Below are 27,402 nucleotides of genomic sequence, written 5' to 3' on the forward strand. Positions count from 1 at the left end.
CAAACACGTCATGACTTGTGATGAAATTGAGGTATGCAGCATGCAGACCCCTCATGGGGTCTGTGCTTTAAATCAGCTCAGGTGCTGTGTGGGTTTGCTTTGGGTTGAGTGTTTCTTTGCAAAGAATTTGGGTCTGGTCTTCCTTCCTCGTGCAGGACACAAAGGCTTTAAGGTCTCTTCCAGCCCGAGCCATTCCATGATTCCAGACTTTATGGTTTGATGACTGGTTGGATTAGATGATCCTTATGGATCCCCTTCCAACTTGGGATATTCAGTGATTCTATGATTCGGTAGTTCTACGACTCCATGATTCTATGGCTAGGAGACCAGGTCACAGAAATACCTCAGAGGCACAGGAATGTAATACTGTAATACCCAGGTGTGAGTGGGGCTCGGCAACGTCGACCTCCAGCTCAACCTTTCCTAATTTGTGCTGTCTCCTGTTTTCTTGTTGCCCAGCTGTACAACGGGACCCTGAAGCGGGATGCTGAGAACCGGCGCTACAGCTCCTACAGCCAGATGGAGGGCTGGGGCAGCAAGCACTACAGCAAGGCAGTCTGCAGCCCCAACAGGGCCGGCAGCGACTACTGCTTTGTGCAGAACATCAAGAGCAGCCGGAGCGAGCCCGACCTCTACTGCGAACCACCGCGGGGCACACTGAGGAAGAGTCAGGCCGGGGGTCGGGCAGAGCACAAGGCAACCTTGAACCGCCAGAGCATCTACAGCAGCTGTAGCACCCAGCAAGGAACTACCAGGACAAGTAAAAAAATGCCTGCACGGGCCCTCTCCTGCCCCTCCAGCAACAAACCCGATGTGGTCTATGCCCAGCCCATGATGAGCTGCAAGCAGGATGCGGTTTATGGACAGGCTCAGTCTGGCTCCAAGTAAGTCTGCTGCAGTGGGATGGATCTGGGTAAATGCTGATGTTGCTTCGGAGGTTTGTCCGTCTGAGTTTGTCACCTGAGCTGCTTAATAGCCACTGGAGATCTGTTGACAAGCGTGCGGTGTGCTTAATCGCATCCTGCAGTGGCATCTAAAGTGGGTCAGATGAGTCATGCTCAGAGGGCTTATTTCTCTTTATGGACTATGGAGAGAGACCAACGTGGCTGGTTCAGTGCAGATGTCTCTGCTGTAGCTGTGCGATATTGGGCAAGATGCTGCCTGGTGCCTCTGCAGTGGTTTTAGCTGTCAGCTCCTTTGCAAGATGAGGGTGGGGATGTGAAGAGCAAAAAGGGCTGGTGTGCAGTCTGGGTGTCTCTCCTGGCTGTCACCCTGCTCTGCTTTGGCAGAGAACCAACCTTAAAAAAAAACAACAGCTGAAGGAGTTTGTTCCTGAGGGTCTGACTCAGGGCAGAGCTGAGAACCTGGGAGCAGTCATGTTTCCCTTCTGCCTTCCCACCCAGCCTTGTTTCTTTCCTCCAGTTCAGGTTCCAGAAAAAAAAACAAAACCAACACTTGAGTCAGAAGTTAGAAGAAAAAAAAAAGCCTAATTGGAATAACTGATAAAGCTAAGACAAATTGGAAGCTATTCCTTTTCCTTTCTGTCCAGAGCATCTAGTCCCATTGAACTAGGAATTATGCAGTGGTCAGGATTGTCTTCCATGTCCCATTCAGCACCAGGTTCCTTCTTGTAAATGTTGCTGCAACAAGAGCACAGCAGTGAGCTCAGACACCCCCAAGCTGATGTATCTGCACTGCAGCAGAGCTGTCACAGAAACAAAAACTTTGGGGGCTTTGATGGCATTGAAGTGATGCTTATTTAAGAGCTGCCCTGATGCGAGTGGCTGCGGTGCCTCCAGCTTTCGAGCACAAGCCGTGTTCTGCTGCTCACAGCAGCCTTGGAGGGTATCTTGTGATGCTTTATCAGGCTAGAGAAGGTCTGCATCTTCAGGGGCTGCTGCATCACTGTCCAGCAGTGCCTGCCCTACCCAGGACTCATCTCACCTCCCATGCAGGAACTGGAACCTTTTGAGCTCATTTCTGGTGCTCCCTGTTGCCCTGGGGAGTTTGCTCACTGTTGGACATAATGTGAGGCTGCTTAACTGAGAGCATTGCCTCGGTGTAGCTCACACCACACAGGGATATTTATTGAGCTTCTGACCCAAATGTGTTATAGTTATGGAGAAAATCCCCTCCTGCAGTTGGCAGTGCCCACATGGTGCCCTTGTTCACGCTGGAATGCTGGGTTAATTCTCTGCTCAACCTCCTTCATTTTGCATTGGGTAGGGGAATAAGCACTGGAGTGTGTTTGCCAAGAAGTGTTATTTGCCCATTAATTAACGTGTGGTCAGGAAACCTTGTCCTCCTGTGTGCCCAGTTCCCTTCAATCCGACACATGCAAAACCAGCCCTGGCCAACCCAGAGCACCAGTGGCATTGGCTTGCTCTATCCAGAAGCTTTGTAATTCTTCTGGATTGGGAAACAGAAGCATTCCATAAATGACAAGCAACTCGTCCTAGGGAATTTCTGTCTAAAGACCATGAAAATGTCGTGGGAGGGACGGCAGAGAGACGAATTGCAGGACAGCAGTCGGCTCCTGCCCTGGGAAGGTGTCTGCTGGTGCTCATCCCATGCAGGCAGGCTTCTCTGGGGCATCCCAGCATCACACTGCACAGCCCTCGGGTTGCAGACTTGGTCGTTTCTTTGCAAAAGTCACTTGAGGAATAATGGTGCTTATGGAGGAGAGCTGCTGGTGCGGGAGGAATGCTCTGCAGCGCTGGATGCCCTCTGGCTGGGGAGTGGCTCCGTTTAGACAGTTCTCCTGGCTTGGGGCATGGCTCATCTGGCAGAACTGGTTCTGGTGTGGAAATGAGGGCTTCAGCCCTCGGCTCAATGGGGGCTGTGCCCCCTGAGTAAATCTGATTGGGCTGGGGCACACACCCTGCTTGTGTGAGACTGCACTGCTGGCTGCCTTATAGGAGGAGAGGCTGTCAGCTGTCATCTTTGGAATTCTGGAAGCGTGCTCAGGAGTTGTCCTCTTTGAACAGATGATCTACCTGGAAAGCCATTTGCCTGCATAGAGTATCTGGAAGGTTGCAGTTAGCCTTGGTCTGGAGCGTGCTGTTGTCCTTGGAGATGGGTTGGGACCGTATCTGGGCTCTGCTGTGCAGGACTTCTCTGGCTGGAGGACTCTGCATTTTGAGAGCTCAGCCTGGATTTGGGTAGCCTGGTCTTTGGGAAGGGAGAAGTTTGCTTGTAGATACCCCATCGTTAACCTCTAGATGCAGGAGGAAGGTTTAGCTGGGCAACAGGTGCCAGCAAGTCCCTGTTTGAGGCTCTGGACTTCATATTCTAGTAGATCTTCAGGCAGAGGTTTTGCCTTTATAGCAAACATGGTTTTGTGTTCAGCTTTCACAATAGAAAGTTTCCACACCCGCCTGGCTCACCGCATAGTGATAACAAAAGCAGTAATAAAAGATGTGATGTTTCATGTAGCTCAGAAAAATCTGAGCCTTTCTCCTTCTCCAGCTGGACCTGGAAGCACAGGAAAACTATTTTGTTGTTTAGGCTCTGTTCTGCAGACGTGTTGCCATCAAGTGTTTGGACATCAGATGGGACCAGGCTCAGAGGATTGGGGTCTTTCGGGAGACCTGGAAACGTGTCATATTTTGGTGCTACTCTGATAAGGGCGTTGGGTACCTGCTGGTGGCTATGGCTGAAGTGCAGGGACAGTTGCTGTATGTCCTGGAACATGGATCCCCAGGCAGAAGTTCAGTCCCTCTGGAAGTATTCTGAGCAGTAAAAGCACAGAACGGTTATTGAGAGTCAGAGAAGGTGGCAGAGGTGTTTTCTGATAGACCTCCTCTCTTCTGGGATAAGCCCAAGGAGATCAGTATCAAAACATAAACTCCCCAGGGCTGTGCCACACAATGAAAGCAGATGCATATAAAAAGACAGACATCTTGGTTTCGTTTTGCACTTATATGGGCAAGCTACCTCTAAAAATGACCATTTCAGTGTTGGCTCTGTGTTATGTGAAGCTGTCTGCATGGCGCATTTGCATCCAAAGCAAACTGGGGTTGCTGCAGTGCTGCCTGGCTCTGGAGGGCTGGGATGTGCTGAGGTCACTCGAGGTTTTGAGTGGCTTCACTCTCATTTGGTTAATGAACAGTGGCATTTGTGAGGCTTTTCTAGCTTCCTCCCCTCCTAGGACTTGTAGACTTAACAGACAGCTTGGAGGCTTAGATCCAATTAGCACAAACTAATCTGCTAATACACAGTGACCCAAAGGCATCAGTATCAAACTAGAGAGTTTGCCTTTCCGTGATAGTGATCCTCAGAAGTATTTGTTTCTCTTCCTCACCTGGATCTGATCATCTAATTTGACTCCTTGAATCATTGCTAATTGAGGTCTCCCTGTTCTGATTGCTTCTTCCTTGTGGAAGAACAGCCTTCAGAGCTCTTCCTACCAGGAGCATTGGCCCAGGCTGGAGATGGCCTTACTTCAAGAATTTGTCTTGGAACAAACTGTAGCTCTGATGCTGTTGATCTGGTTATGGAATGTCCTTGACTGATGAACAATCTCCTATATTGTGGGCCTTGCCAGGTGCTTATGTTCTCAGCTGGGAGAAACCACTGCTTCTTCTGAGGCACGTGGGAGAGCCAGATGCTCTGTGAATTTCTCTTGTCAGTGAGCCAGAAGAGGAAATGGAGCTTTTCCCTTCTTTTCCCATGCAGAACTGGATGTGGCTGCCCAGTTTTCCCTGCTGAAGAAGGGCTTGGACATTTTATGAGTGGATGTGCAGGAAATACTCTTCCTTGGATCACTAACGAACCAGGCACCCTTCTTTCTCACAGAAATTACTTCTGGCTTAGGGTTCTGCTTAGCTTGGAAAACAGAGTTATCAACACCACTGCTGTGGTTACATGTGCTGCATGGCACTGACCTGGTATGTCTGCTCATGTGCTCCCTCCCTGTCCTGCTGGCCCAGGTCAGGTTCCCAAAGAAGTTCCTCTGGTGCCACTCATGCTGGACCTGATCTCATCCCAGCTCTGTTGTGTCTCACAGAACGTAGGATAGAGTTCCTAGTTTAAACTTCTTTCCAGTTCTGCATTTCCTTGTCTCAAGTGAAATGGAAGTCTCTTGGAGCCAAGTTCTGATGGAGATTCAAATGAAGACAAAGCATATGATGAAGTGATGCTTTACTCAGTGCAGAAATAGAATGTTGTTCATCCAACCTCAGATGCTGTGCTCTTAATGTCCAGTACATGATCGCCATCAGCAGAGGCAGAGATACCTCCAGGGTCAGATCTTCCTGTCTTAGGGTAAATGGTGAGCACACAGAAGCAGATTATTCTATTTCTCTCCACTGACTGCAAGGGGGCTTAAATGAGGACTTTCCACTGGGTGCAATTTCACGTGCAGTCTTTCATTATGCCTTGCTGTGCACAGCATGATTGTTGGCTTTTGATTTTTTGTATGAAATTTGCTGTAGAATTGTGGAGATGGTTCGCTGGTGCTGTGGGGGGGTGAGGCTTCTTATATCTGAGGAGGAATTATTTTATCTAATTGTAAGCTCCCGGAGGTGGCGAACTTCTCTGGGTGTCCTTTATAGAGCTGTGTTCTTACATTTCTTTGGAACAATCAAACCTATTCTGCATACCCTGTGCCTCCAAAAGGTCACACTGCACTCTCACAGCAATATTTAATACCTTAAATATAAGGTTCATTTCAAGATCTTATTAAAAATCCTCTTTTATTAGAGGCTGTGGGATTGTTTGGTGTTGTCAACCCATCCCAGCCAAGTTCCCACACTCTTTCATTCACTGCTAACAAAATATTTCCCATTTGTATCCTGTCACCAGTGAGGCAGTAATAACCAACTGGGAGCTCTGGGTTTGGCTTCTGTTGGTCCTGAATGTTTTGTGGCCATTCCACAGTCAGGAGCGCTGCGTTCCAGAGCCCCTTCATCAGCATGAAAGTTGATACGTATTTCTGACTTTACAGAGTTAAAACATCAGGGACAAACATCAGCAATGGTGAATAAATACAAGCCAAAGAGAGCAAGGCTTGATATTTCTTAACAAGTCTTCAGGGGTTTATACCCAAGGTTCCAGTCCTGCTCCAACCCAGGGGTGCACAGCCCTCCTCCAGACTGTGTGCAGATTCCTTGCATGGTGGATGATGAACAGCTTTTCTGGAGGGCTTGGAGACTGCCAACAGAAGCTCACCCCCCTGTTGCATTGCCTCCTACACCCTCCCAGTGCTGTTAGCAGCATCTCATGAGCTCAGTGGCTGTCCATCCCATGGCTTCAGACGTGCCTGTCTCCTTTTCCTAAGGGATCTGCCCTCACCTTCCGAGACCATCAGCTGCTCTCACATTTTTGCTTCCACCACATCTCACATCAAAGGATTAAATGCTGTGGGAAAAGCCTCTGCCTCCTTCAGATTGTCCTAATAACCTGATGGATGGTTTCATTCCTGTCCACTAATTCTTCTATGTGAACAACAGCGAGCACTGGTTCTCTGTTCCCTAATCCTTCCTAATCCTTCCACCTTAGACATAATTAGACACCAACCAAGATTTTGTCTCTTCTGCTTTGCTGATGGAGTGGATCCATAGTCCATTAGCCCTGGTGACCTGCTGTATCTTTTCCTCCTTTATCATCTCTCTTCTGAGTCTGAGCGATGCTGTAGGGCCGCACAATGTTTTTGTATGTGAAGTGATGATTTTTGGCTTTCTGTGCTTCTTTCCTTCCTAATAACCCCCAGTACTAAAGTAGCCTATTTGGCTGAGAACTCAATCAATGCTGCTTTTCTCTTTGACACAGAATATGTGGTGATGAGATAGATGGTGGCACAATGACCATCCAGAAAGCCATACAGCTCCTGTGCTCCTCTGATGACAAATACCAGGCCATGGGGGCTTATTACCTCCAGCACACCTGCTTCCAGGATGAGTCTGCCAAACAAGAGGTGAGCAAACTCCTTCAGAGCTTACTGGATGTGATGGCACGTGGGATGGGCAAAATTGGTGTATCTCAATAGCAAGAATCTGTAGGCTGGCTTGATGGAGACTCAAACAACATCAGTCCACACAGGAATAACTTAAGTGGGTTTTTCACCTTTTAGTGGCCACTTTCTGCTATTAGAGGGCAGGTCAGTATCTTAGCACAGGGGAATAGTTACCAAGCAGCAGAGACTCTGACCATGTTATCACCCCAACCCGCTGTGGTGCAGATTGAAGGGATATGCATGGGAGCAGCCACCCAAACATGGTGTTCTGGATGGCACTGCACCCGGTTCCATGCGAATGTCCTGCTCTCTCAGTGTCAGAACCACAAAAATTGCACCAGATCCCACTGTGTTGCTCCCTGTGCATTGCTCAATGCCATTTCAGCCACTCATCGAAGCCAATGGGTTTATTAGCAATACATACAAGGCAGTTTATCCCCATCCTGACTGTGTCTGCAGCCATGGCAGTGTGGTCTTCTCAAAGCAGCACCCACACACAGGCAGATTTCAGTGCTCTGGAGCAGCAGTGGAGCTGGCAATGTGCAGATATGCCCCTGTGCCCACAGTGCAGCTGAGCTGAGCGTGGGGACCCCATTCCACAGTGCAGTCACTAATTGCAGGGCAGCCACACCCTTGGTTACCGTTGAAAACACTGAACCTGTCCCATCACTTCCCAGAAAGATGTGTTGGAGCAGGTAGATGAGTCATCCCAGTGCGTGCTTTTTTTTTGGGTTTGGTTTTTTTTTTGTTTGTTTTTGTTGTTTTTTTTTTTTCTTTTTAAAATGCACTCATTCATTTTCTGCTGTCAGCAGATCTCCAACCAAAAGTTTTGTGTGTCCAAGGAGGCTCCATGTGGCTTTCGTCCCCAGCTGATCTGGCACAGGGAGAATCCTTCAGCTGGAGCTTTGGAGGGATGTGAAGGGATGTGCTCTGCCTTCACACCTCCCCTGCACTTGTGTGTTGTCCTGGAAGTTGGGATTCCCTGGGTCCATCCATGCCTGTCCCTCTTCATACTGAGCATGGCCCACTGACCTCCAGGGTGTTCACCTTCTACCCTGACCTTCTCAGACCATCCTGTGATTTCAGGATGCAGATAAGTCCCTGTGTCATGTCATTACACCAGTATGGCTGGCCATACACGGCTATGTATAGGCAGAGCAACGTTTTTGCTCGGTGTAAACTTACGGAGATAGGAAAAGTTTACATTAACATCAACCAAGGCTTCCTCACGGGGCTGTTACCCATAGGCATCCAGTTCTGAGCTGTAACCTGGTGCCACCTGTGGGCTCTGGCCTGCCCTCCCTGCCAGGTCTCCTTGCCAGCCCCATCAGCAGGCAGCACAGTGACTCCTTGCATCACGCTGACAGCTGTAGTTGTCCTGCTGGTGATGCTCTGTGCACCACCCTGATGTCAGCACATCTTTCCCTGTCCAGGTCTATCGGCTCGGGGGAATTGCCAAGCTGGTGGAGCTGCTGCGCAGCACGAACCAAAACGTACAGCGGGCGGCAGCCGGAGCCCTCCGGAATTTGGTCTTCAGGAATCCAACCAACAAGATAGAAACCCGGCGGCAGAACGGGATAAGGGAGTGTGTGAGCCTCCTGAGGAGGACGGGGAACACCGAAATTCAGAAGCAACTGACAGGTACACAGAGCCCCATAGCTGGTGTCAGCCCAACTCTCATAGCAGTGGCCTCGTGCCCCCCAAGCGATCACCCCCCTCTCTACATTTGTCCACATTGCCTGACGCACAGAAGGCCATACTGGAAAGGGGATGTTTTGTGCTTCTATTGCTTGAAATCGTGACCGAAGTTACGAGGCAGGGGAAGTCCTGGCTCTTTGGTGTCCCATGGGGTTTCCCCAGATTGCAATTGCCCATTGGGGTTGTTTCTATCTCAGGTTTCTCTGTGTTTGCTGGGACACTCTCTTGTTTTCCTGCACCCTGTTGGCTATCTGGTTGGTGTCTCATCTTTTCTTGAAGCATTGATGCAAGTTTGTTGGTGCAGGTCACCTTCAGCTCTGCCTGAGGCCTTGTGTGCAAACCTTCACAAGATTCCTGGAGAAATGCTTTCCTCCTGCAACCTAATAGCAGGAAACACCAATTCTGGGAGGAGAGACAATGCTTAGGTGCACATCTCCAGATGATACTGTGTTCCTGTTGCCCATCTCCTATAGGGATAGGCAAAGACTCGAGCTTATCTCCATCTCCTTCCTAGGTCTGCTCTGGAACCTCTCCTCCACTGATGAATTAAAAGAGGAGTTGATACAGGAGGCCCTCCCCGTCTTGACAGACTGTGTTATCATCCCTTTCTCTGGCTGGTCCGATGGTGGCTGCAACAGGACAAGGGAAATTATCGACCCCGAAGTATTCTTCAATGCCACAGGGTGCTTGAGGTGAGTCGGCACACGGGGCCGTACTGAATTCTCTACTTGGGCAAAACAAACATTTCCCCACTCATTTTAATAACTGTTTTGGCACAGCACAGTCCCACTGCACTGGGCTGTGCCCGGCAGCCCTGACCCGGCAGCTCGTAGTGCATTGGCCTGCTTGTCAGATGGGTCACCCACAAAGAGGAGGAGCAGGCTGAGCCCAGAGCAGCTCCCTTTTCCGCACCAGAACCAGAGCTCTTGTGCAGAGGATCTCCGTCCTGACTTGCTGTTTCTCCTACCGCCCTCCTCCACTTGGATGCGAGCTCCTTGTCTCACTGGGAACAAGTGGGGAAAAAAAAAACCAACCCTGTATAATTAGGTACTTTCATCAACTGAAGCTCTCCCCGAGGGAGCTTAGTGCCGACCGCACCCTTAGCAGACATGCAGCCAGCAGGAGCCGTATCTGCCTGTGAAACAAAATGGTTGAATGCAGCATGGGCCCTTGGAGACACGATGCTATCGTCCTCTGCAGCTGGGAACCGGGTCTGAAAGGCAGCCTTCCCCTGCAACTGCATTTAAGACAATCCCAACCCGACATGCTGCCACAAAATAAGTCATTAAAATAAGGGAAGAAGAGTATGGTGGTAGTGTAAAAGGAGCTTTCCATGGAGTGTAACTCCAGCTAGGCTCTCTCTTGGGGATGCAGTTGGAGGCAGGGATATCCAGCAGCGAGTTGTGCTGGGCTGCAGGGTGGTCAGGAGCTCAGTGGGGCTGCAGGAGAGCAGGACGGTCAGGCTGGGAGCCCCCACTCATCTGACTCACAGCACTGCCACATCATAGGGATGTGGCATGCACGGGGATGAGAAGAGCCTTGGGTTTGCCCTGGGCTCAAGCCATTGCTGCTCAAGAATTTCTGGATTGCAGATGAATTCATGTTAATGAAGAGGCTGCAAATCACAGCAAACATCAAATCCAGTTCTGGAACGCCTGGAGTGAATATCTCACAATGACTGCCAACCTCTCTTTGTTTTTCATTTGCAAGCTACAAGCCAATAAAACAGGGAAGGAAAAAACAAAAAAAAAGAAGCAAAAATAGCAAAAAAAAAAAAAAAAAAAAGCCAAAAGTCATTTCCTGTAGTGGAAAAACTCCCCTATCCTGGCAGCAGCCTGGCAGTGTGCTCAGGGATGCATTACAACCTGGTCAGTCCCACTGCTGCTCTTCAGCACGTCTGCCCCCATCTCTCTAAGCATTGATTGAGACCCTTTGCAGATCCACTCTTACAACCAATTGCATCTTCCTGCTTTTCCCAAGAATAACAGATAGTCTTTACTCCATCTTCTTGTTTTATCAAACACACCTCCAAGGAGGCAATCAGCCTACAGAGCATCACTGTGTGTCTCTAAGGCCAAATACTGCTGATCTAGGAATACATCTTCTACGCAAAATTCCTTAGGAGGAATTTTCTCAGATGAAACCAATCCAGATGAGCAACATGGGTGCTCAGCACAAGAGTGATCCTATAGAAGGCCTCCAGTGTGAGAGCCTTGATCAATCTCCAAAAAAGCCCAGCAAGTTAATTCAGCCAGCACCATGCCAAGGTCTCTTGATAGAGATTAGAGAAATCCAACTAACCCTCTCCCCTCCTTCTCTCCTGACTTGCTCTGCAATGACTTTCTTCAGAAACCTCAGTTCTGCAGACATGGGACGTCAGACCATGCGAAATTACCCTGGCTTGATTGATTCTGTCATGACCTACGCCCAGAACTGCGTGGCTTCCAACCGACCTGATGACAAGGTACCAGCTGCTGCTCCACAGCTCTTTACTACTGTTCATCCCCATAGTTAATAACTGCAGTTTTGGGAGTAGCTCCAAAATCCTATCAAGCAAGCCTGAAAGGGGATGGGACTCTTTGTGGCTGCTCTTCCCCTACCAAACATGCAGTATAACTTTTAAAAATATAGCTATGGCATGGCATGTGTCCTCATGCAGCTACATGCAGTGCTGCTTTGTGTTTCCACCAAATGTGACACTTGCATTTTTGTTCTGGGGGTGATTTCAGTCTGTGGAGAACTGCATCTGCATCCTGCACAACCTCTCCTACCGCCTGGATGCTGAAGTTCCCAACAAATACACCCAACTCAACCACATGGCCCGGAGCGTTTACATGGACAAAACCCTCACAGGCTGCTTCAACAGCAGGAGTGGCAAAATGGAGGTAAGACATGATGCAGAGGGCTTGGCAATGTGCTCCTCAGCTCCCAGCAGGGACTGCAAGTGAGGAGCCGGATCTGAGCTTCCAATGTCTCATCTCTTTGCAGAATGATGAGTATGGTGTCCCTCTCCCTGAAGAGGATTTTAAGCCCAAGGGACCCAGCTGGCTGTACCACTCGGATGCCATCCGCACCTACCTGTCCCTGATGGATCACAGCAAGAAAGATGCCACCCTAGAGGCTTGTGCTGGAGCCCTGCAGAACCTCACTGCGAGCCGAGGGCTGGTAAGCACTCCTCTGCACACATGTGGCCAAACGTGCCAGCCCCTTACAGAGGTCAGGAGCAGAAATGGCCTCCTTCAACCTCAGGGCAGTATTGCAGGGCTTTCCACACTAGATGATGCAGCTCAGGTGCTTATAAATGCCAAAGATGAGTCCTTGCAGAGGCTAAAGTCAGCACTCCAAGGATTTACCCCGGGTCCGTGTGCCTTTCCAGGAGCTCCTCCAGGTTTCAGGATCTGAAAGGGGAAAGGGACAGACTCCATAGCAGTGCCTGTGTGATGGGACAAGGGGAGGTGATTTCAAACTAAAAGAGTGGAGATTCAAATTGGATATAAGGAAAAAGCTCTTTGCTGTCAGGGTGGTGAGGTGCTGCACAGGGAGGCGGCGCTGCCCCATCCCTGCAGCCCCCCAAGGGCAGGGCTGTGAGCACTGCTGGGGTTGGAGGTGTCCCATGCATGGCAGGGAACGGGACCAGATGGCCTCTGAGGGCCCCTTCCAACTCAAACCGTTCTGATTCTACAATCGTACGATTTCCACTCTTGGTTGTAACACCAACATCTGTTGGTAGTGGCACCCTCCCTGCAAGACACCAGTGACTCCAGATGTGCACATGTGGCCAGGTGTCATTCACAGGAGAGAGGAAGGATGTGCACGCACTGCCTGCGTGTGTGTTTGAAGCGAAAGGAGGCCGGAATCATGGGGTGGGTTGTGCTGTGGGTTGTGGTCGCATCACAACTGCTGGTGGAATTACCCTCACAGACAGATGTCCTATAGACACCTCAGTATGGCAGCACGAAGGTGACGCAGGCTGTGATGCTGTGGGCATTGCAGGGGCTGGAGCACGGCGAGTTGCAGTGCCCAGTGTTGCTGCATGTCCCCACAGGCTGTGCTCACGTGGGCAAACCTCGACTTGTCTGTTTGTGTCAAACTTCATCAATTCTAATTTAAATAAGATGGCGAGGGAGATAAGGGGTAATTATTTTGTACGTAGGAGAGGTGTGTCACGTGTGCGGGGCGTTCCACCCAGCAGCTCGGTGTGATTCACTGCTGGAGCCTTTGCTGGATGGCATTAACAGCTCTGACCTGCTGGGAGCTTCGGTTCCAAGGCTTTCTTTTGGGTTACAAGCCTTTCAATGTGAAATACTTTGGGTTTTTTTCTTCTGGTTTAACTAAACTGCCTTGCTAACAACAAGGATGGAGGTTGTCTCAATGTGGGTAGATTTAATCGAAGATGTGGAGCTATTTGCTCCATGGAAATAAAAAGACTTTCATCAGTCAAGAGTGTCTTCTTGGGGGCTGGGAAAGAAAACAAAGAATTGCCCCAGCAGCACTGAGATAACTTGATTCAGCCTTCTGGAATAGGATGGTTGGAACAGACCTGGGTGTACATTAGGGTCTTCTTTCACAGTTTTTGTTCCGTCTCAGAGCTGGAATTGGGGTGGATTGCTGCATTTGTTGGTGCTTAAAGGAGAGAGAAACAGAGGAGAAGCTTGCAAAGCTTACTATAGCCCTTTAGCTGTTATAGGAGGACTATGAACTCTCCTCAGCCTCAGCTGTATACGTCTCAGTTGCTGGCGTGGATCTATAATGCAGTGCATGTGTCTCCTGGCACACAGGAGGGACATTGGGTGTCAGCCCACGCAATGGGGTGCCTCCCAGCCTGTTCCCTCCATCTCCACTTCACTGCTGATGGATGTGTGTCACTCCAGCAGTGTGATGATATCTAATGGCGTGTAGCTGAGAAGTTCAGATTAAACTCTATTAATAAGTGGGCAATTTATTAATGGTATGTGCTTCAAAGTCCAGAGCATTCAGCTGCATTGGCTACGCCCTAAGATCTTCTAGACTTACGTAAGCAAACATGAAATCAGGTTCCAAGATGATTATTTTTGTCCTTCAGCTCGTTATTTAGAGGTGTCATTAGCCATTTCTATTCCAAAGCAGCCTATTAGTTGTGGCATGGCAGGGAGCTGAGCAAGGGCAAGTGGACATGAAAGGTAAAATTTCTCCTTCAGTTGAGAATATTGGTTAGGAGATCCCTCAGGCCTCTAGAAAGAGGACAGAAATCCCTGCCATATGACAGAGGATGAGAGGCTGACTTATGGAGGAGTAAATGACAAAGTAAGTGGGATTAAGGCAGGAGAAAGTGTGCTTGTTTTGTAATATGGCCACGTATGTCCAGACCTGCACATGGTTGCAGGTGCATTCTTCCAGTACTGGAAGTCATGAGACGTTGCTGTTCTGTCTCTTAGATGTCCAATGCCATGAGCCAATTGATTGGGGTGAAGGAAAAAGGTTTGCCTCGCATCGCACGGCTCCTGCAGTCCAACAGCTCCGAAGTTGTCCGGTCTGGTGCTTCTTTGCTGAGCAACATGTCCCGACATCCTATCCTGCACAAAACCATGGGTAAGCCATTTCCACCACAGCAGAGTTCAGTACCATGTCTAGTTTCTACCTCTCTAATATCTGCTCTCCTCACTTTATAAACCCTGTAATAGGACTCAGCCAAGCTCCCACACTGGGCAAATGGTGTCATTTGTTCTGGTCAAAGGACCATTACAGGTGATATAAGCAGGCTTAACACAATGCATGCTCTCTCAGCCTTTACAAGCAGAGGGTGTGCTGAATGGGTAATGATGAATCTGCAGGGTTGGGAGGATGCAGTGCAGATGATAGCATTTGGGGAGCTGAGCCAGACTTGACCCAAATCATTACCTTTCCAGAGATCCTCACCATAGTTCTGGAAACCAACTAAAGCTGCCATGCTGATATCATCCAGCATTATTAGTGCCTCCTTTGGGGAATAACGCTGCATTCTTGTGCTGAATAATGCTAACACAAATCATTTCATCCACCTGTGCTGAGTTTACTTAAGTGTTGATTGGAACATTCCACCTCTTCAGCTCACCAGGTGCTCCCAGATGTATCACGTCTCCTGTCATTCCAGTCTGGAAATACCAACAGCTATGGCGAGATCATGACATCAGCTTGTTACACTCTGAGGAACCTCATCATGTCCAACCCACACCTGGGAAAGTGTTACTTGACAAGCAACATGCTCAATAATGTAGTAAGCCTGTGCCGAAATGGGTGAGTCTGGGGCAGAAGGCATGGAGAGGGTCTCAGGAAATTTGCTGCTCTACTGGGGTTGTGCTTGGCTTGAATGTTCACGTTGGTTCATCTTTTGGTTGGAGCGCTCACCTCACATGGCCAAAACACAGCTGTGATGAGGCGTATACAGATTTTATACGTAGGTCCTCTGGTTTACTCATCTGTACTCCATGGACTTCAACAGCTGAGCGGTCTCAGCAGATTTAGCCACTTTTCCTTGTGGGAATGATTTGAGTTCTGTACCCTTTACAGCCCCATGCAAAAGCTTGTCAACTCTTGCTGAACTGCGTGCTCATTTCTGACCAAATTGCAGTTTACAGTCTTTGACCATATCTCCATTCCAAGACTCTCATCTCTCCTCCCATCTGGCTTTGAAATACCTTGTGCAAGCAGCCTATTGTTTTCTGTTATGAGAAGACATTCACAGGCCTTCTCCATCATCTTTTGACAAACCACTTACAATTTACCTCTTGTTCTATGGCAGCAAGGAGATTCTCAGTCATTACCAGTGGCTTCTCTGTTTAGGTTGGGCCTCAGCCAACAAATATCAGTCACTTCACTGCTTTTATATGCTTCCACTCTGCAACAAGCTCAATTAACACCAAACCCTGCCCTCTTCTAAGTCTTCATTGTTATGGATGGCATTAACTTCTGCCTGAAGTCCTGCTTGGGCTCCCTCAGACCAGTCCTCAGCTCATTACTGCTTCAGTAGAGCGTTGCACAACCAGGGCCATGCGTACCGAAATTGCCTGGGCTGTTCAGCATGATGAGCTTTGTTTCCAGTGACTCACTAACTGTGAGAGTTACTGAACTCCAGAGAAGTCTTCAATGTATTTCTCCTGACGGTGTCACGAATTCCTCCTGAGAAACTCCCATGTGAGTTTGAACTGTTTCCAGATATGGAAGCCATGTCCCTTCTAAAAATTGGAGCTAACTTCTCCCACTTCCCTGTACTTCTCTGAAGGCAAACGGGAAATTTCAGGGTAGCATTTGTCTATTCCTATGTCAGAAAGAGCCTCACATTCCCTGATGGCAGTAACTGGACCCGACAGCTCCTGCAGGGCTGCTGGCGATGCTGGACGCAGACCCCATGCTCCCCAAATCGTGCTGCTGGATTCCCCTCTCCCAGCCTCCCAGCCAGCAGAAATAGAAAGCACAGAACATCCCAGCAGTGACCGAATCCCCCTGGGGAGCACCGTACTGCACTGTGAGCATTTTGCAGAGCTTTCTCTGTTGGTTTGCCTCAGTTTCCCTGCAGACACTCTTGTAGTCACATTTTAGACATAACTCGCAGGCTGCAGATGAATTATGGACGCTTTCCCTTCCCACATTCCTCCCAGACACCAACCAGCACCCCTCAGAATCGGGCTCCCTTCCCCTGATGCTCCATGCTGGCGTATTCTCAGTGAAAGGCATAAACAGTTCCACACTTTATCTGATTGCTGTGGTTTCTTCTCCTTCCTGTTGCATCCCAATTAGATAATTGTCTCAGTCTCCTGTATATATCCTCCTCTATGACACAGCCTTCATAGTGATGATGGCATGTGCTCACGCTGTTATTTTCAATCCAAGTTAGCAAAATACTGCATATCCTAAATACCTCTGAGTTCATTGCTTTCAATGGCTGTTTGGCCAGATTATAATTTTCAGCCACAACATTTTTCTAAGTGTGGTCATTCTGATGACAGAGTATGGGATGGTTATAACCAGAGGAACCATTTTGCAATGAAAGCTCCTTCTCTTGGCCCAAAGCATTGCTCAAGAATTTCTTGCTGTGTGCTGCTCTTCCAGTCCTCCAGGCAGTGCCAGCAACACGATCTGCATCTCCCATGCGGTCATTCCGACCAGATTAAGTGTGGTCATTTCTTGTAGGCTGGAAGATTTTGGTATCATCTGTTGTGTCTTTTAGGGAAATGCCCTGGATTTGCTCATTGGGTTTTCATGCTCACAGGATGAAGCTTGCAGGTCCCACACTGCCAGCCCCATTTCTCATTAGCCCAGTGCACTGTTTGGAGGACGCGTTTTGGTAGAAGCAGAGGACCATAGAATCACTGAAGTTGGAAGAGAGCTCTAAGGTCCCCAAGTTCAACCCCAGCTCATCCCCACCGTGCCCACCAACCACGTCCCTCAGTGCCACATCTACCCTCTTCTTGAAAGCCTTCCAGGGACGGTGACGGGAGCTGTACCATGCTGGCAGCCAGGGAGGTCTGATCCTGCTCCCCGTGACTGGGACAGGCTGGGGCTGTCGCAGGGCTCAGCACTCTCCCAAAGGCAGGACATGGTCCAGCAGATCAGGAGCAGCGATAACAGCTGGCACTGAGGTTTAGATCTGGGTTGTCATATGAAATGTTCCAGAATTATAGAAGATACTGTTATGACTCATGGTTTCGGAGCTGTTACGTGAGCAAGTATCTATTAACTTGTGCTGAGCAAGGACTTCTGGTTACAGTTGTTATTGTGAGCGCAGAGCCTTTCCCTGTGCTGCCCTCCTGAGGGATTCGCCCACAGCGTCCCCATGGAGCCCGCATTGGCACCACTTCACTTCCTCACCCTCCCAAATTTCACACTCCAGAAGCACTTTTTCAGCTCTGTTCTTGAGCTCCGACCTTCCCTTCCTGCTCGTTCTGTTCTGGTCCCAGGGCATGTTGTCACGTAACATTGCTGGGGGAGCAACAAAGGGTTGGACTCAACGATGGGTCCCTTCCAACTGGGAGTACTGATGGTTCTGGGATTTCATTGGCAGTCATCTATCAAGCCAGCGAATGCCCGGCTGGAGGTGGCTCCTGGTGCTGCTTTGTGGCTGTCCATAACTCCTCAATGTTGCTTTCATCTTCCCAGCTCCTGTCCAAAAGCTGCTGAAGCTGCTCGCCTCCTCCTGACAGACCTTTGGTCGAACAGGGAGCTCCAGAGTGTGCTCAAGCAGGTAAGGAGAACACCTCTGCATTTTGGCTGGTGGCACAGCCCCACAACACTCCATGAGGTTGCAGAGATCTTTGTGAGGTTCCTTCTCTCTTTTCTCCCACTTTCTTCTGCACCCATAGCCCTACCCTGTGGTCACATCACCCCTATAGTCAGAATAACCTCTACAGCCCCTAAGAGGAATATTTAGGATTTATTTTACACCCCGCAACAGAAACTGCAGAAGTGCTGGAGAGTCAGGGCGCAGAGCCAGATCCCAGCCCTGTGGCTCGCTTTGAACCAGATGGGTTTTTCCAGCTCACCAACAGCAGCACCTGCACAGAGCAAATGGCTAAATTAAAGAGAAGGAGTAACATCCACAAAGGGGAATTCCCCAGGGGCAGGAAGGCAGAGAGAGCTGGAATATTGTTCTTCTCTTAACGGTGAGGGACTTTCTCCGTGGGAGCTGGTGTAGCTTTGCACTGGTGCTGCCCACTCGTTTTGGTGGGACTGGGTCGTGCAGGTGCTCCTGCAGGTGGTCGTTGCACTGGGTGCACATCAGGGTGGGAGTCTGCAAGCAGAGATGCACCATGCATGTATCTGTGCCATTTTTCCAGGATGGGCAATAAGATGAACTAACATTCAGTAAAGGACCAAGGGAAGATTTCCCCTGGTAGAGCTGGAGGAGCCCAGCAGAAAAGGGAGGTCCATCTGAGAAGGTCCATCCATGAAGGTGACCACTCATGTGTTGAGGACATGAAGAGAGTGGAGGAGTCTGTTTGAGAATGGGGCACGCTTTATAAGGATGCTTTTGAATTGGCCATGGGGGGGTCTTCCACAGCAGTTGATAGCTATCCATTCTGAAAGCAATGCACATTCACTGCTCTCCATATCCACCTGCTTTTTCAGCAAGGATTTGATAAGAACATGATGGGATCTTTAGCTGGGACGACCTTCAGGACTCTTCCTTCCAGATTTTAGGAGCCTCTCCACACACATTTGGGCTGCAGGTGAGAATGGGGCCCTCGTCCATGGGGAAGGGTGGCATGGGGGCACAGAAACTGGGGACAGGGCGAGGGAAAAGACTGAAAGTTGGGTATGGATGAAAAGAAATGAGATCATCGATGCTTTAATATCTGGGTCTCTCTTTTTCTTTGTTTTTTCAGAGATTGGAATTGGTTCATCTCCAGGAACACAACCCGTTCACAGCTCCTTAGGATGTTAAAGATGTGGAGTGTCTGTGAGTTAAACTCAACTGTAAAGCAAACCAAACATACGGATTTCATGTGGATCGTACTGATATTTTTAAGCATTCTCTTCTTTTTTTGGGGGGGGGGGGGGGTGGGAGGGGGAGAAGGGACTTTCATGGAGGTTATAGTTTCTTGATGTCAATATTTTTATTTTTTTGCAAAGAGTGTTTCTGTGTAACTGTGCCCACGTTGCTGTGGTGTGCATGCGGCCAACGCTCACAGCTGGCGAGCAGGGCTGAGTCCCCACCAAAACTCAGTGTCAGCTGTGCAGTTTCAGCCCCTCGCACGTAAGACAGATCCCACCCGATCCATGCAACAAATGCTGCCGCACCAAATTCTTGTCACAACCCATTTTCACCCAGAAGTGCAAAAATTGCCGGTTCGATGTTGTCCCCACGTTGCATATGGCTGTTATCAACAGATACACACAAAACTCTTCTTTAAAAAGGCTGCTTCTTCCTAACATTTACGAACATGGGCTTCTTTCCTGCTTCTGATTTTTCTTCTCCTATGAGCTCTCATAGTTATTAGTATTTCCTCTCCTGCCACCTAAACTCTTTATCTCCAGAAGCAAATTGTTGGCTGCTGATTCTCCCCTGGCACTCAGCAACTGCTCTCTGAAGCTGTATGGACAGTGCTAACACAGAGCACGGTCTCACCAGGTGCCAAATCAATCACTGGGCACTGGAACAATGCAACCATGGGACCATGTGTGGAGAAATACGGCTTTTGGGAAGCTGGAGCCAGGAGGAGGAGCTGGCTTTGCCCAGCGTCACTGAGTGCCAAGAGTGAGGGATGTGGCCTTCGTCATCAGGCTTTGTTTGTACCAAGCAATGTAACGAAATAGCAAAAATGGAAAAGCATGTGAGAAGTGTGAGCTCGGAGGCACAGGGGGAGGATCAGCAGAGGATGCACTGCAGGGGCACAGAGATGTGCAGATGTGGAGGGTGCAGGAGGCGCCTGGGAAGGATGGGTTACAGAGCTGAGTCTGGGCAGGGAGAAGCAGTCTCGTGTTTGCAGGGTTCAGGAGGGTTCAGCTCCTCGCTTGGTGACAGCTGGCACATCCCATTGACCTGGCAGGGTGACTTCAGCTCTGCTCTGGGCAGCATCATCCCCACTCAGAGTGCAGGGCGCAGAGTGAAAGGAGCGCCAGCCGCTTCTCTCTTGGCCTACAAAGGGCGGCTCAGCCTTGTGCACTTTAATGAGCAACAGCTATTTGCTTGCATTCACCCACGTTCAGTCGAGAGCTTTCTGTGCGGAGCTCCCAGCCAAATGAAAGAGCAAAAAGCACCTTTGAAGTGGAGAGCTGGAACCAGGCGAATCCGGTAGGACAGTTTCAGGAGCATTTAAACAGCAGCGGAGGAGCCCAGGCCTGTGGGCATGCCCTCACCACGGCTGCCAGCTGTTGCATAGCTGGTGCATGCCCTCATTTCATGGTTCAGAATGTTTTTGGCAGGACCCAACTCTATGGACATCCAGAAAGGCTGCAGTGTCCACAGGAAGGGTTGTTGCAGTTTGGCTTTAGGATTACGCTGCGTGCAATTTTGCATTCAGATTTGTTCCTGTAATTACACGTTAGGCAGAAGTCCTGGGAGCTAATGTTTTTCCCTGTAAAATTAATTGGGAAAGCTAACTGCAAAATGTAATGATGGAATATTGAGGAAATTCATTCTAATTGACTGTTATTTGAGCTTTATTCTAAAGCAGTGCTGCTGCTTTCACCGGTAATGCAATTTACAGCAGCACTATGTTAGGCACAAAGAGCTGCAGTAATCATCCCACAATTAAAGTTACAAGTCCTGGAGGTTTCGTTACAAAGTACTGAGCTCAGAGGATTGGATAGATCGTTCCCATCAGTGTCAGTGACGTACAGCAAAGCTGACCAAACGACACAAATTAAAACTGTCTCCATCCTTGGAGATCTCATATAGAATCACGGAATTGCTGGAGCTGGGAGGGACCTTTGAAGGTCATCTGGTCCAACTGTCCTGCAGTGAAGCTGATCTTCAGCTCTTGGCTGCACACAGCCCTGGATGCTCTCCCTGCCCTGAGCTGGGAGCTCCCTCCAGCCTCAGTTTCCCTACAGTGCTGCAGGTTGCTGCTCTCATACCTCAGAATACAGCTGACCCATGAGAGCAGGGCTGAGCTGCGGCCCCTCTGACACCCCTGGGCTCTTTGCAGCTCTTTTTCCCCCCGAGGAAACTCTCTGATACTCATCTCTATTTCCCTCTCAGTCTCTCTGTGTTAAATCTGGACTACAGACTCTACCCACGTAGGTGAAGTGACGCTGATGTCTGGCAGTGTAAGGAAAACCTCTGCTGTTGCTCATACCCAGCGGTCTGGGGACCTTCTTTTCCAAACCACGCTTCTCCCAGGGGCAGAGCTCAGCACCAGGATGCTGCTTTCACTTTTTTCCACCAATCTTCTTCCTTCAAGGGAGACATTGCTTCATAGAGGCAGATCTTTAGCTGAGATATGCTCCTTGCTGAGCTGTTTTCCTGTTTTTTCCCTGTGTAAAAGGCAAGGCAGGGTGGATCTGCAGGGATACAGCTGGGGCAGGTCTGCAGGGCATGGGTTGGAGTGATGGGAACTACTGAAGAGGGAAGGACCACAGCGAGCAGCACCCTGATCTCTGCCAGCAGCAGAATAAGAGCAATTGGGGCTTGATTTGTGCGCAGGACACACAACCATGTAAATAAATACCACGCTTGTTTGTCCTGGGCTTAGCAGAGCTTTTTGGCCTGTTTTCTCTTAAGTGCTTTATTTGTTTCGTGTATGTACAATCCAACCCACCCCAGCATTTCAGAAGCCTCATGGACTGCATGAAAGGCAGAAGGCAGTTTTATTCCTCTCTGACCACACAGCAGTTTGAGACCACCCGAGCCTGCCAGTCCATAGCTATACAGTGTATTCTGTAAGATATAGGTATGTGAGAATAACGTATCAGAGTTTTGTTTTGGCTGTACTGTATGTATTTGCTTCATTGGAAAAGCTGGAATCAATAAAAGTTGCTGGAATTTCTTCAAGCCAATTGTTGCACGTGGGTTTATTTTGGTTGTCTGGCTGTGAGCTTTCTTGGGGAGTCACCATCAGTTACCACTGCAGTCTGGAGGTCTATCTGTTGATTTCACCACTTGGGTGTCACTGGGATGGGACTCTGGAGTTCCCTCCAAGCAGTTGTGGTCACTCCAAGGCCATCATTTGCATATGCTAAGATTATTTCACCCCAAATGCATCACCAGCACTTTTCTATGCTGGTTTCTCTGTGTCATTTAGCACCCATTCCTTATTGGTCTCCAGTTCACTGGAGTTTCACACACAAACATCACCTTTAGTCCTGAGGCACACGGAGATGTGTGGATTCTTCATGCTAATCAGGAGCAAATTCAAGGCTGCTCTGGGGATTTCCCAGCCTGCTCCAAGGAACTGCTGTCAGCAGCACTGAAGAGTTTGGTCTCTGCTTTGCATCCTGCAGCAGCTGTAACCTGGTGTGGGGATTAAGGGACGCACAGAAGACACAGTGCTCTCCGTGCTGGGGAGCTCAAAGCCAGCCAGGAAGCAGCACTCTCTTGATCTCCATAAGATGGCTCTTCAAAGAGGAAACCTGCCAAAGGGAAGGTGATCTCAGCTACAAAGCGTGTTTAGTTTGTTTACTCGTGGCACGGCTTAGGAATGATGCTCAGCCCTGACCAGTATCTTACAAGAGGATTCGTAGCTATCAGACAGGCTTGGCACATCCTGCAAATCCATGCTCAGGAAAAGGGGAGGACATCCTGCCGTGCTCAGAGCTCCCCTCTGGAAGCACCCTGTGCCGAGACCTCTGAGGGGTGGGAGGACAGCAGGGGACGCAGCTCAAAGGCAAAGCCCCGAAACCCAAACTTCTTAATCAGTCTTGGATGGATCTCACACACCAACACTTAGAAACCAAAATTGCATTGGCAACCACCGTCATTCCTTACTCAAGCTGCTTCTAGGCCATAGTGCAGCAGGCATGTTTCCAGTTGGTTTTGGATGGAGTGCCTCAGTAATTGCCTTATAAAAGCCCTTCTGAAGCAATGTATCCAGAACTCCTTGAGAGGATTAATTGTCAGTACCACACGTAGTGATGGTGTCCATTCCACAGCTTTTTCAGGTACAAACAGCACCTGCAGGCACAGCTGAGTCCAGTCATATAGGTTACAGGCTACAAGAGCAAATAGTCTTCTACATGATGCATTACCCAGTGTTTGGGTCTCTCTCCATCCATTTGAAGCGTATAAAGTGAATACCAAGAATCTTGAAAATGCTTCCATTTGGGACCAGAATCCTTCATACAAGCACACAAAAGAAGCTCATTTTCAGGCAGGTGTAGTGGCAATGCTAAGTCAGGGATTGAAGCAGAGATGGAGCACTGGTGGGAAGGCAGGGCCAACCCAGGGCAGCTCAGGCACGTGCAGTGCAGCTGACTGGACGGAGTGGAGCCAGGATGCATCCCTTCCCAGAACTCATTTAGGGGTTGGCAGTGGAGACGAGGGTATTTCACTGGAGATCCCTGCATATCTGAGGACATCTGAAGGTAAGCAGCTGCTTTCCTTTATTTCTGTGCCTGCAGCTGTTGCATTTGAGCAAATCCTCCCTTGCTGCAGCTCTAGGATCTTGCTGTTCTGCTGCCATTGCTGGGCTTTCCATAGCGTTGCAGCAGGGAATCTTGTAGATACACACTGTTGTGCTCAGAGCGTTCTCGGGCCTGTGGGATGTGTTCCCCACAGATCCCAGGCTTCCCCCAAAATGCTCCACTGCCCCAGGTCATCTCCAAAAGCCCAATTTGGGCTCATTAAACAGCCCAGAGATCACACTGCAGAGCACACCGAGCCTCATCCACACTTCACAACAGCACAAATGACCCGGTGGTGCCACCACCCCATGCTGGAGCACAACAGAGCTCCCCTATCTTGGTTTCCCCAAGCAGAGGCACTGCTGTGGCATCCCAGTCCCACGTGGCACGCTCCTCCAGGACACGTGGTATCCTGTACCCAGAAACCCTGCTCCATACGGGCCCGGTGCATGCAGAACAGCTTCAGTGTATGCACGGCACCTGCAGACCATGGCCCTACAGCACTCATACACCCCTGCTCCAGGGCATCCCCACTGTGGGAGCCGGGGGTCAGGGAGAGCATGAGTGCTGTGTGAGGTGCAGTGACTCATCCCCTATTTTCCTTCCCTGCAACGTGCGCAGCTTTGTGCTCCTCTATCACATAACCCTCATTTGTATCCTTCCCACAGCTGCGTCTCCTTGCAGATGCAATCTCACTGCGACAGAAGTTGTTCTCTATGCAGGATGGCACTCAGCCCCTTTTTGGTGTTTTGCTCCGAGAGCTGTGGGTGCCCCATCCCCAAAGGTGCTGAAGGCCACGGATGGGACTCTGGGCAGCCTGAACTGGTGGGAGCAGCCAGTCCACAGCAGGGGTGGAATGATATGGGCATGAAGGTGCTTTCCAACCCAAGCCATGTGATGGCTTTTTGCACTGAGTGTCCTCCATCCATCCAGGCCTCAGTGATGCTCTTCCAGTTTCTGGTGCAGCCTCCTAAGCCTTGGAAATCTCACAGTGAGTGGGCAAACACCACAACTGGTCCTGAGCAATGCTTCTGCCAGTGCTGCAGGTCCTGGCTGGGATCCCAGCTGTCGCAGAGCTGTGAGGTGGGCACAGCTGAGCTCTGCTTGAGCAGCTCAGTGCTGCCATACCTGGAGCAAAGCAGGAGTCCTGCCCGAGCCTGGTGCCTCCTGTACCTGTGGAGCAATTCTGCAAATGTAATCATAGAATCATTATAGAACAGAATGACTTGGGCTGGAAGAGACCTCAAAGATCATCTAGTTCCAAATGGGGAGCAAAGCCAAAGCAATACCCTGCACAGGTGTGCCTTGCCTCCCAGAGCAATGCAATGGAAAAAGAGCCGGTAGAGATTTCCAGAAATGGTAGCGCTTTCGGAAGCCCTGGCACTCCAAAACCCAAATACTTTCCCATAGAAGCAGAGTTCCTCCCTCCTTTCCCTTCTCAAGGAGCCTCACAAGAGCACTGCAAGTTCTCACCTAACAGATCTGAGCTCAGGCAATAACAGTGGCTGCTTTTGGGTCCTGAGGCCAAGTTTCAGTCTGAGGGATGACCCAGGCTGCACAACGAAGCACAGCAGGGATTTGCTTCGCACATCTTGTTGCTTTCCCTCCTACTTTCTCTATTCTTTCCCTGGAAGTCTCTTTATCTCACAAGATGGGTAACTCTTGCCCCGATCCTTCATGGCAGAACAGGAAAATCAGTCTCACATCAGCAGAGCTGAAAGAGCTAGAAAAAAAAAAAGGAAAATGTGAGATTCTCCCGAGTGCCTTTGAGCCCCACCCTGAGCTTTTCTGCAGCGTTTCACCCGCTTGGAAACTGATTCTCACTTCCTTGCAGGGAAGGAGGAGCAGCCCATGGAGGTGAGGGTGATGATTCAGCCTCACAGAGGGACCATGGGTGGGATCACAGAGAGACTTTGGCTTTCCCAGGCTGCAGCACATCTCTGTTATTTCTGTCTGTGCAATGACATCCTGGCTGTCCCCATCTTGCTTATTTTCTTTTTTTTTTTTCTCTTTTCCCAAGCACAATCCAGAAACAGTATCAAAATTATTTCCTGCGAGAAGCAAAGGGTTAAAGAGGGAGGCGAGAACACAGGTAAGTGTTTATGCTATCCAAACAGTGACTGGTGCACAGAGCAAAACCCACACCCACCTCTTTCCTGCCCCAGGAACCTGGGTGAAGCAGCAGCGTCCCTGCAGGGCTCAGGAACCGTGAGAAAACCAACGGCACACAGCAATTCAGAGCCCCACCTCGCCCAGGGCAGGAGGAGCAGAGCTTACAGCACCCCAGGAAAGTCGGAGACAGCGCTGCAGCCCGTGGAGCTGCAGGTAGAAAAGGGGTAAAGCCGTGCACTGAATTAGCCTGCACAGCAGCTGTTGGGATCATGAGAACCAATTGAGTTTTTCACAGTATTTTTTCCTTGTGGAATTTCCCCTCTCAGCCTTCTGTGTCCCAGGCTGAACAGCCCCGGGGCTCTCAGCCTTTCCCCATAAGGGAGATGCTCCAGGCCCCCCACCTCCCTGCTGTCCACACTCTTTGTGATGCACCCCAGGGTACCACTGGCCTTCTTGGCCACCAGAGCACACTGCAGGCTCATGGTCAACCGTAATGCCCCAGGGCTGCTCCTTTCCTAAGTGCCCAGGACCAAGAGCGTCCTCTGCCTGGACCAGGGAAGCCAGGGGTTATCCTTATTCCAAGGCACAAGTCTGAGATGTTTTAGCTAGACACTGACATTTCAAAAAGGATGAGTGGTTTCAGAGCACACAGGTGCTTTCACGTTCAAAACACCCCGTTTTCTTAAAGTCTTCTTGAGGGATCCCCCAGCATAATTTATTCAGTACAAGCTTCCCAGTGCTTGTGGGTCTGCAAGGCTGCCCCATGCCCCGCTGCCAGCAGCGCAGACCCACCATCTCCTCCCCTCTAGCAATGGCAGCTATTGTTTGCCCACAGCTTTGCAGGGCTTGAAGGACAGCTTGCTTGCATTATTTTTTTAAGCAGCCAAACACAAAGTCTCCATTGGCTGAGGTAAACAACCACATCTGAAAAATTTCCCTACCGCCCTGGCCTTTATTGCTCATTCCTTGTTAGAAGAAATCTCTTCGGATCAATCCACCCTCACCTGGGCAGCTTAAAATTAGACACGGAGGCACTGTGGGATCCCCACAGAGCCAGTGGAGAAACCACATGGTTTATCCATTGTAAGACAGAGACGGAAGGAGGGGCTAATTAATAATTTTCTATTTCCACTGTCAATTAAAGGGGCCCAGGTGAAGATAAGTGATGCTCAGACGTAGCTAGGTGGCCCAAACATCATCCTTTATCTTTCATGAGCACACATGGACAAAAACATATGAGTACTGTATTGCAAAGGGCCAGCCTTCATTCCTAGCATGCTGAGCTAGCACTACGCTGCCAGGATGGGATGCTGCACATCTCCTGGGTCTTTCTGACATGAGAGTGAAACACGCAGCACATCAGCATCCAGGTGGCAAAGCTCTGCAGTCGCACACCATGGACATGCTCCCAGCCCTTGTCTTGCCACCCCCACTTGCACCATTCCTCCTTCTCAGAAAATCCCATCTCCTGGAGTCATTGAGCTATGTAGGGCATTCACTTTCCCCTTTTTCTACAAAAAAGCCCACAGAGAAAACTTGACCTGCTCAGCAACACCCAAATGCCAGAGGGTAATGCATCGTTATTGCTAGGATTAAGAGGACTTCACTGCAAATAGCTGGGC

General features: G+C 49.6%; 1 protein-coding gene across 1 annotated transcript in view; it reads left to right on the plus strand.

The window, feature by feature from the left end:
• The window catches only part of PKP1 (plakophilin 1), a 33,129-nt gene extending 14,001 nt beyond the window's left edge, over nucleotides 1–19,128 (plus strand). Inside the window, exons 3-14 of the mRNA XM_042828315.1 lie at nucleotides 460–884; nucleotides 6,772–6,916; nucleotides 8,389–8,596; nucleotides 9,168–9,345; nucleotides 11,003–11,117; nucleotides 11,383–11,538; nucleotides 11,642–11,818; nucleotides 14,068–14,221; nucleotides 14,719–14,905; nucleotides 17,765–17,849; nucleotides 18,734–18,834; nucleotides 18,991–19,128. Coding sequence (XP_042684249.1) covers nucleotides 460–884; nucleotides 6,772–6,916; nucleotides 8,389–8,596; nucleotides 9,168–9,345; nucleotides 11,003–11,117; nucleotides 11,383–11,538; nucleotides 11,642–11,818; nucleotides 14,068–14,221; nucleotides 14,719–14,905; nucleotides 17,765–17,849; nucleotides 18,734–18,805 — 1,902 coding nt within the window. The 3' untranslated portion in view covers nucleotides 18,806–18,834; nucleotides 18,991–19,128. The remainder of the gene's footprint in view (nucleotides 1–459; nucleotides 885–6,771; nucleotides 6,917–8,388; nucleotides 8,597–9,167; nucleotides 9,346–11,002; nucleotides 11,118–11,382; nucleotides 11,539–11,641; nucleotides 11,819–14,067; nucleotides 14,222–14,718; nucleotides 14,906–17,764; nucleotides 17,850–18,733; nucleotides 18,835–18,990) is intronic.
• The last annotated feature ends 8,274 nt before the right edge of the window (nucleotides 19,129–27,402 follow it).

This window comes from Centrocercus urophasianus, unplaced genomic scaffold (assembly GCF_019232065.1).
Source record: "Centrocercus urophasianus isolate 14NV4802_14NV808 unplaced genomic scaffold, USGS_Curo_1.0 seq_290, whole genome shotgun sequence".
Taxonomy (NCBI): domain Eukaryota; kingdom Metazoa; phylum Chordata; class Aves; order Galliformes; family Phasianidae; genus Centrocercus; species Centrocercus urophasianus.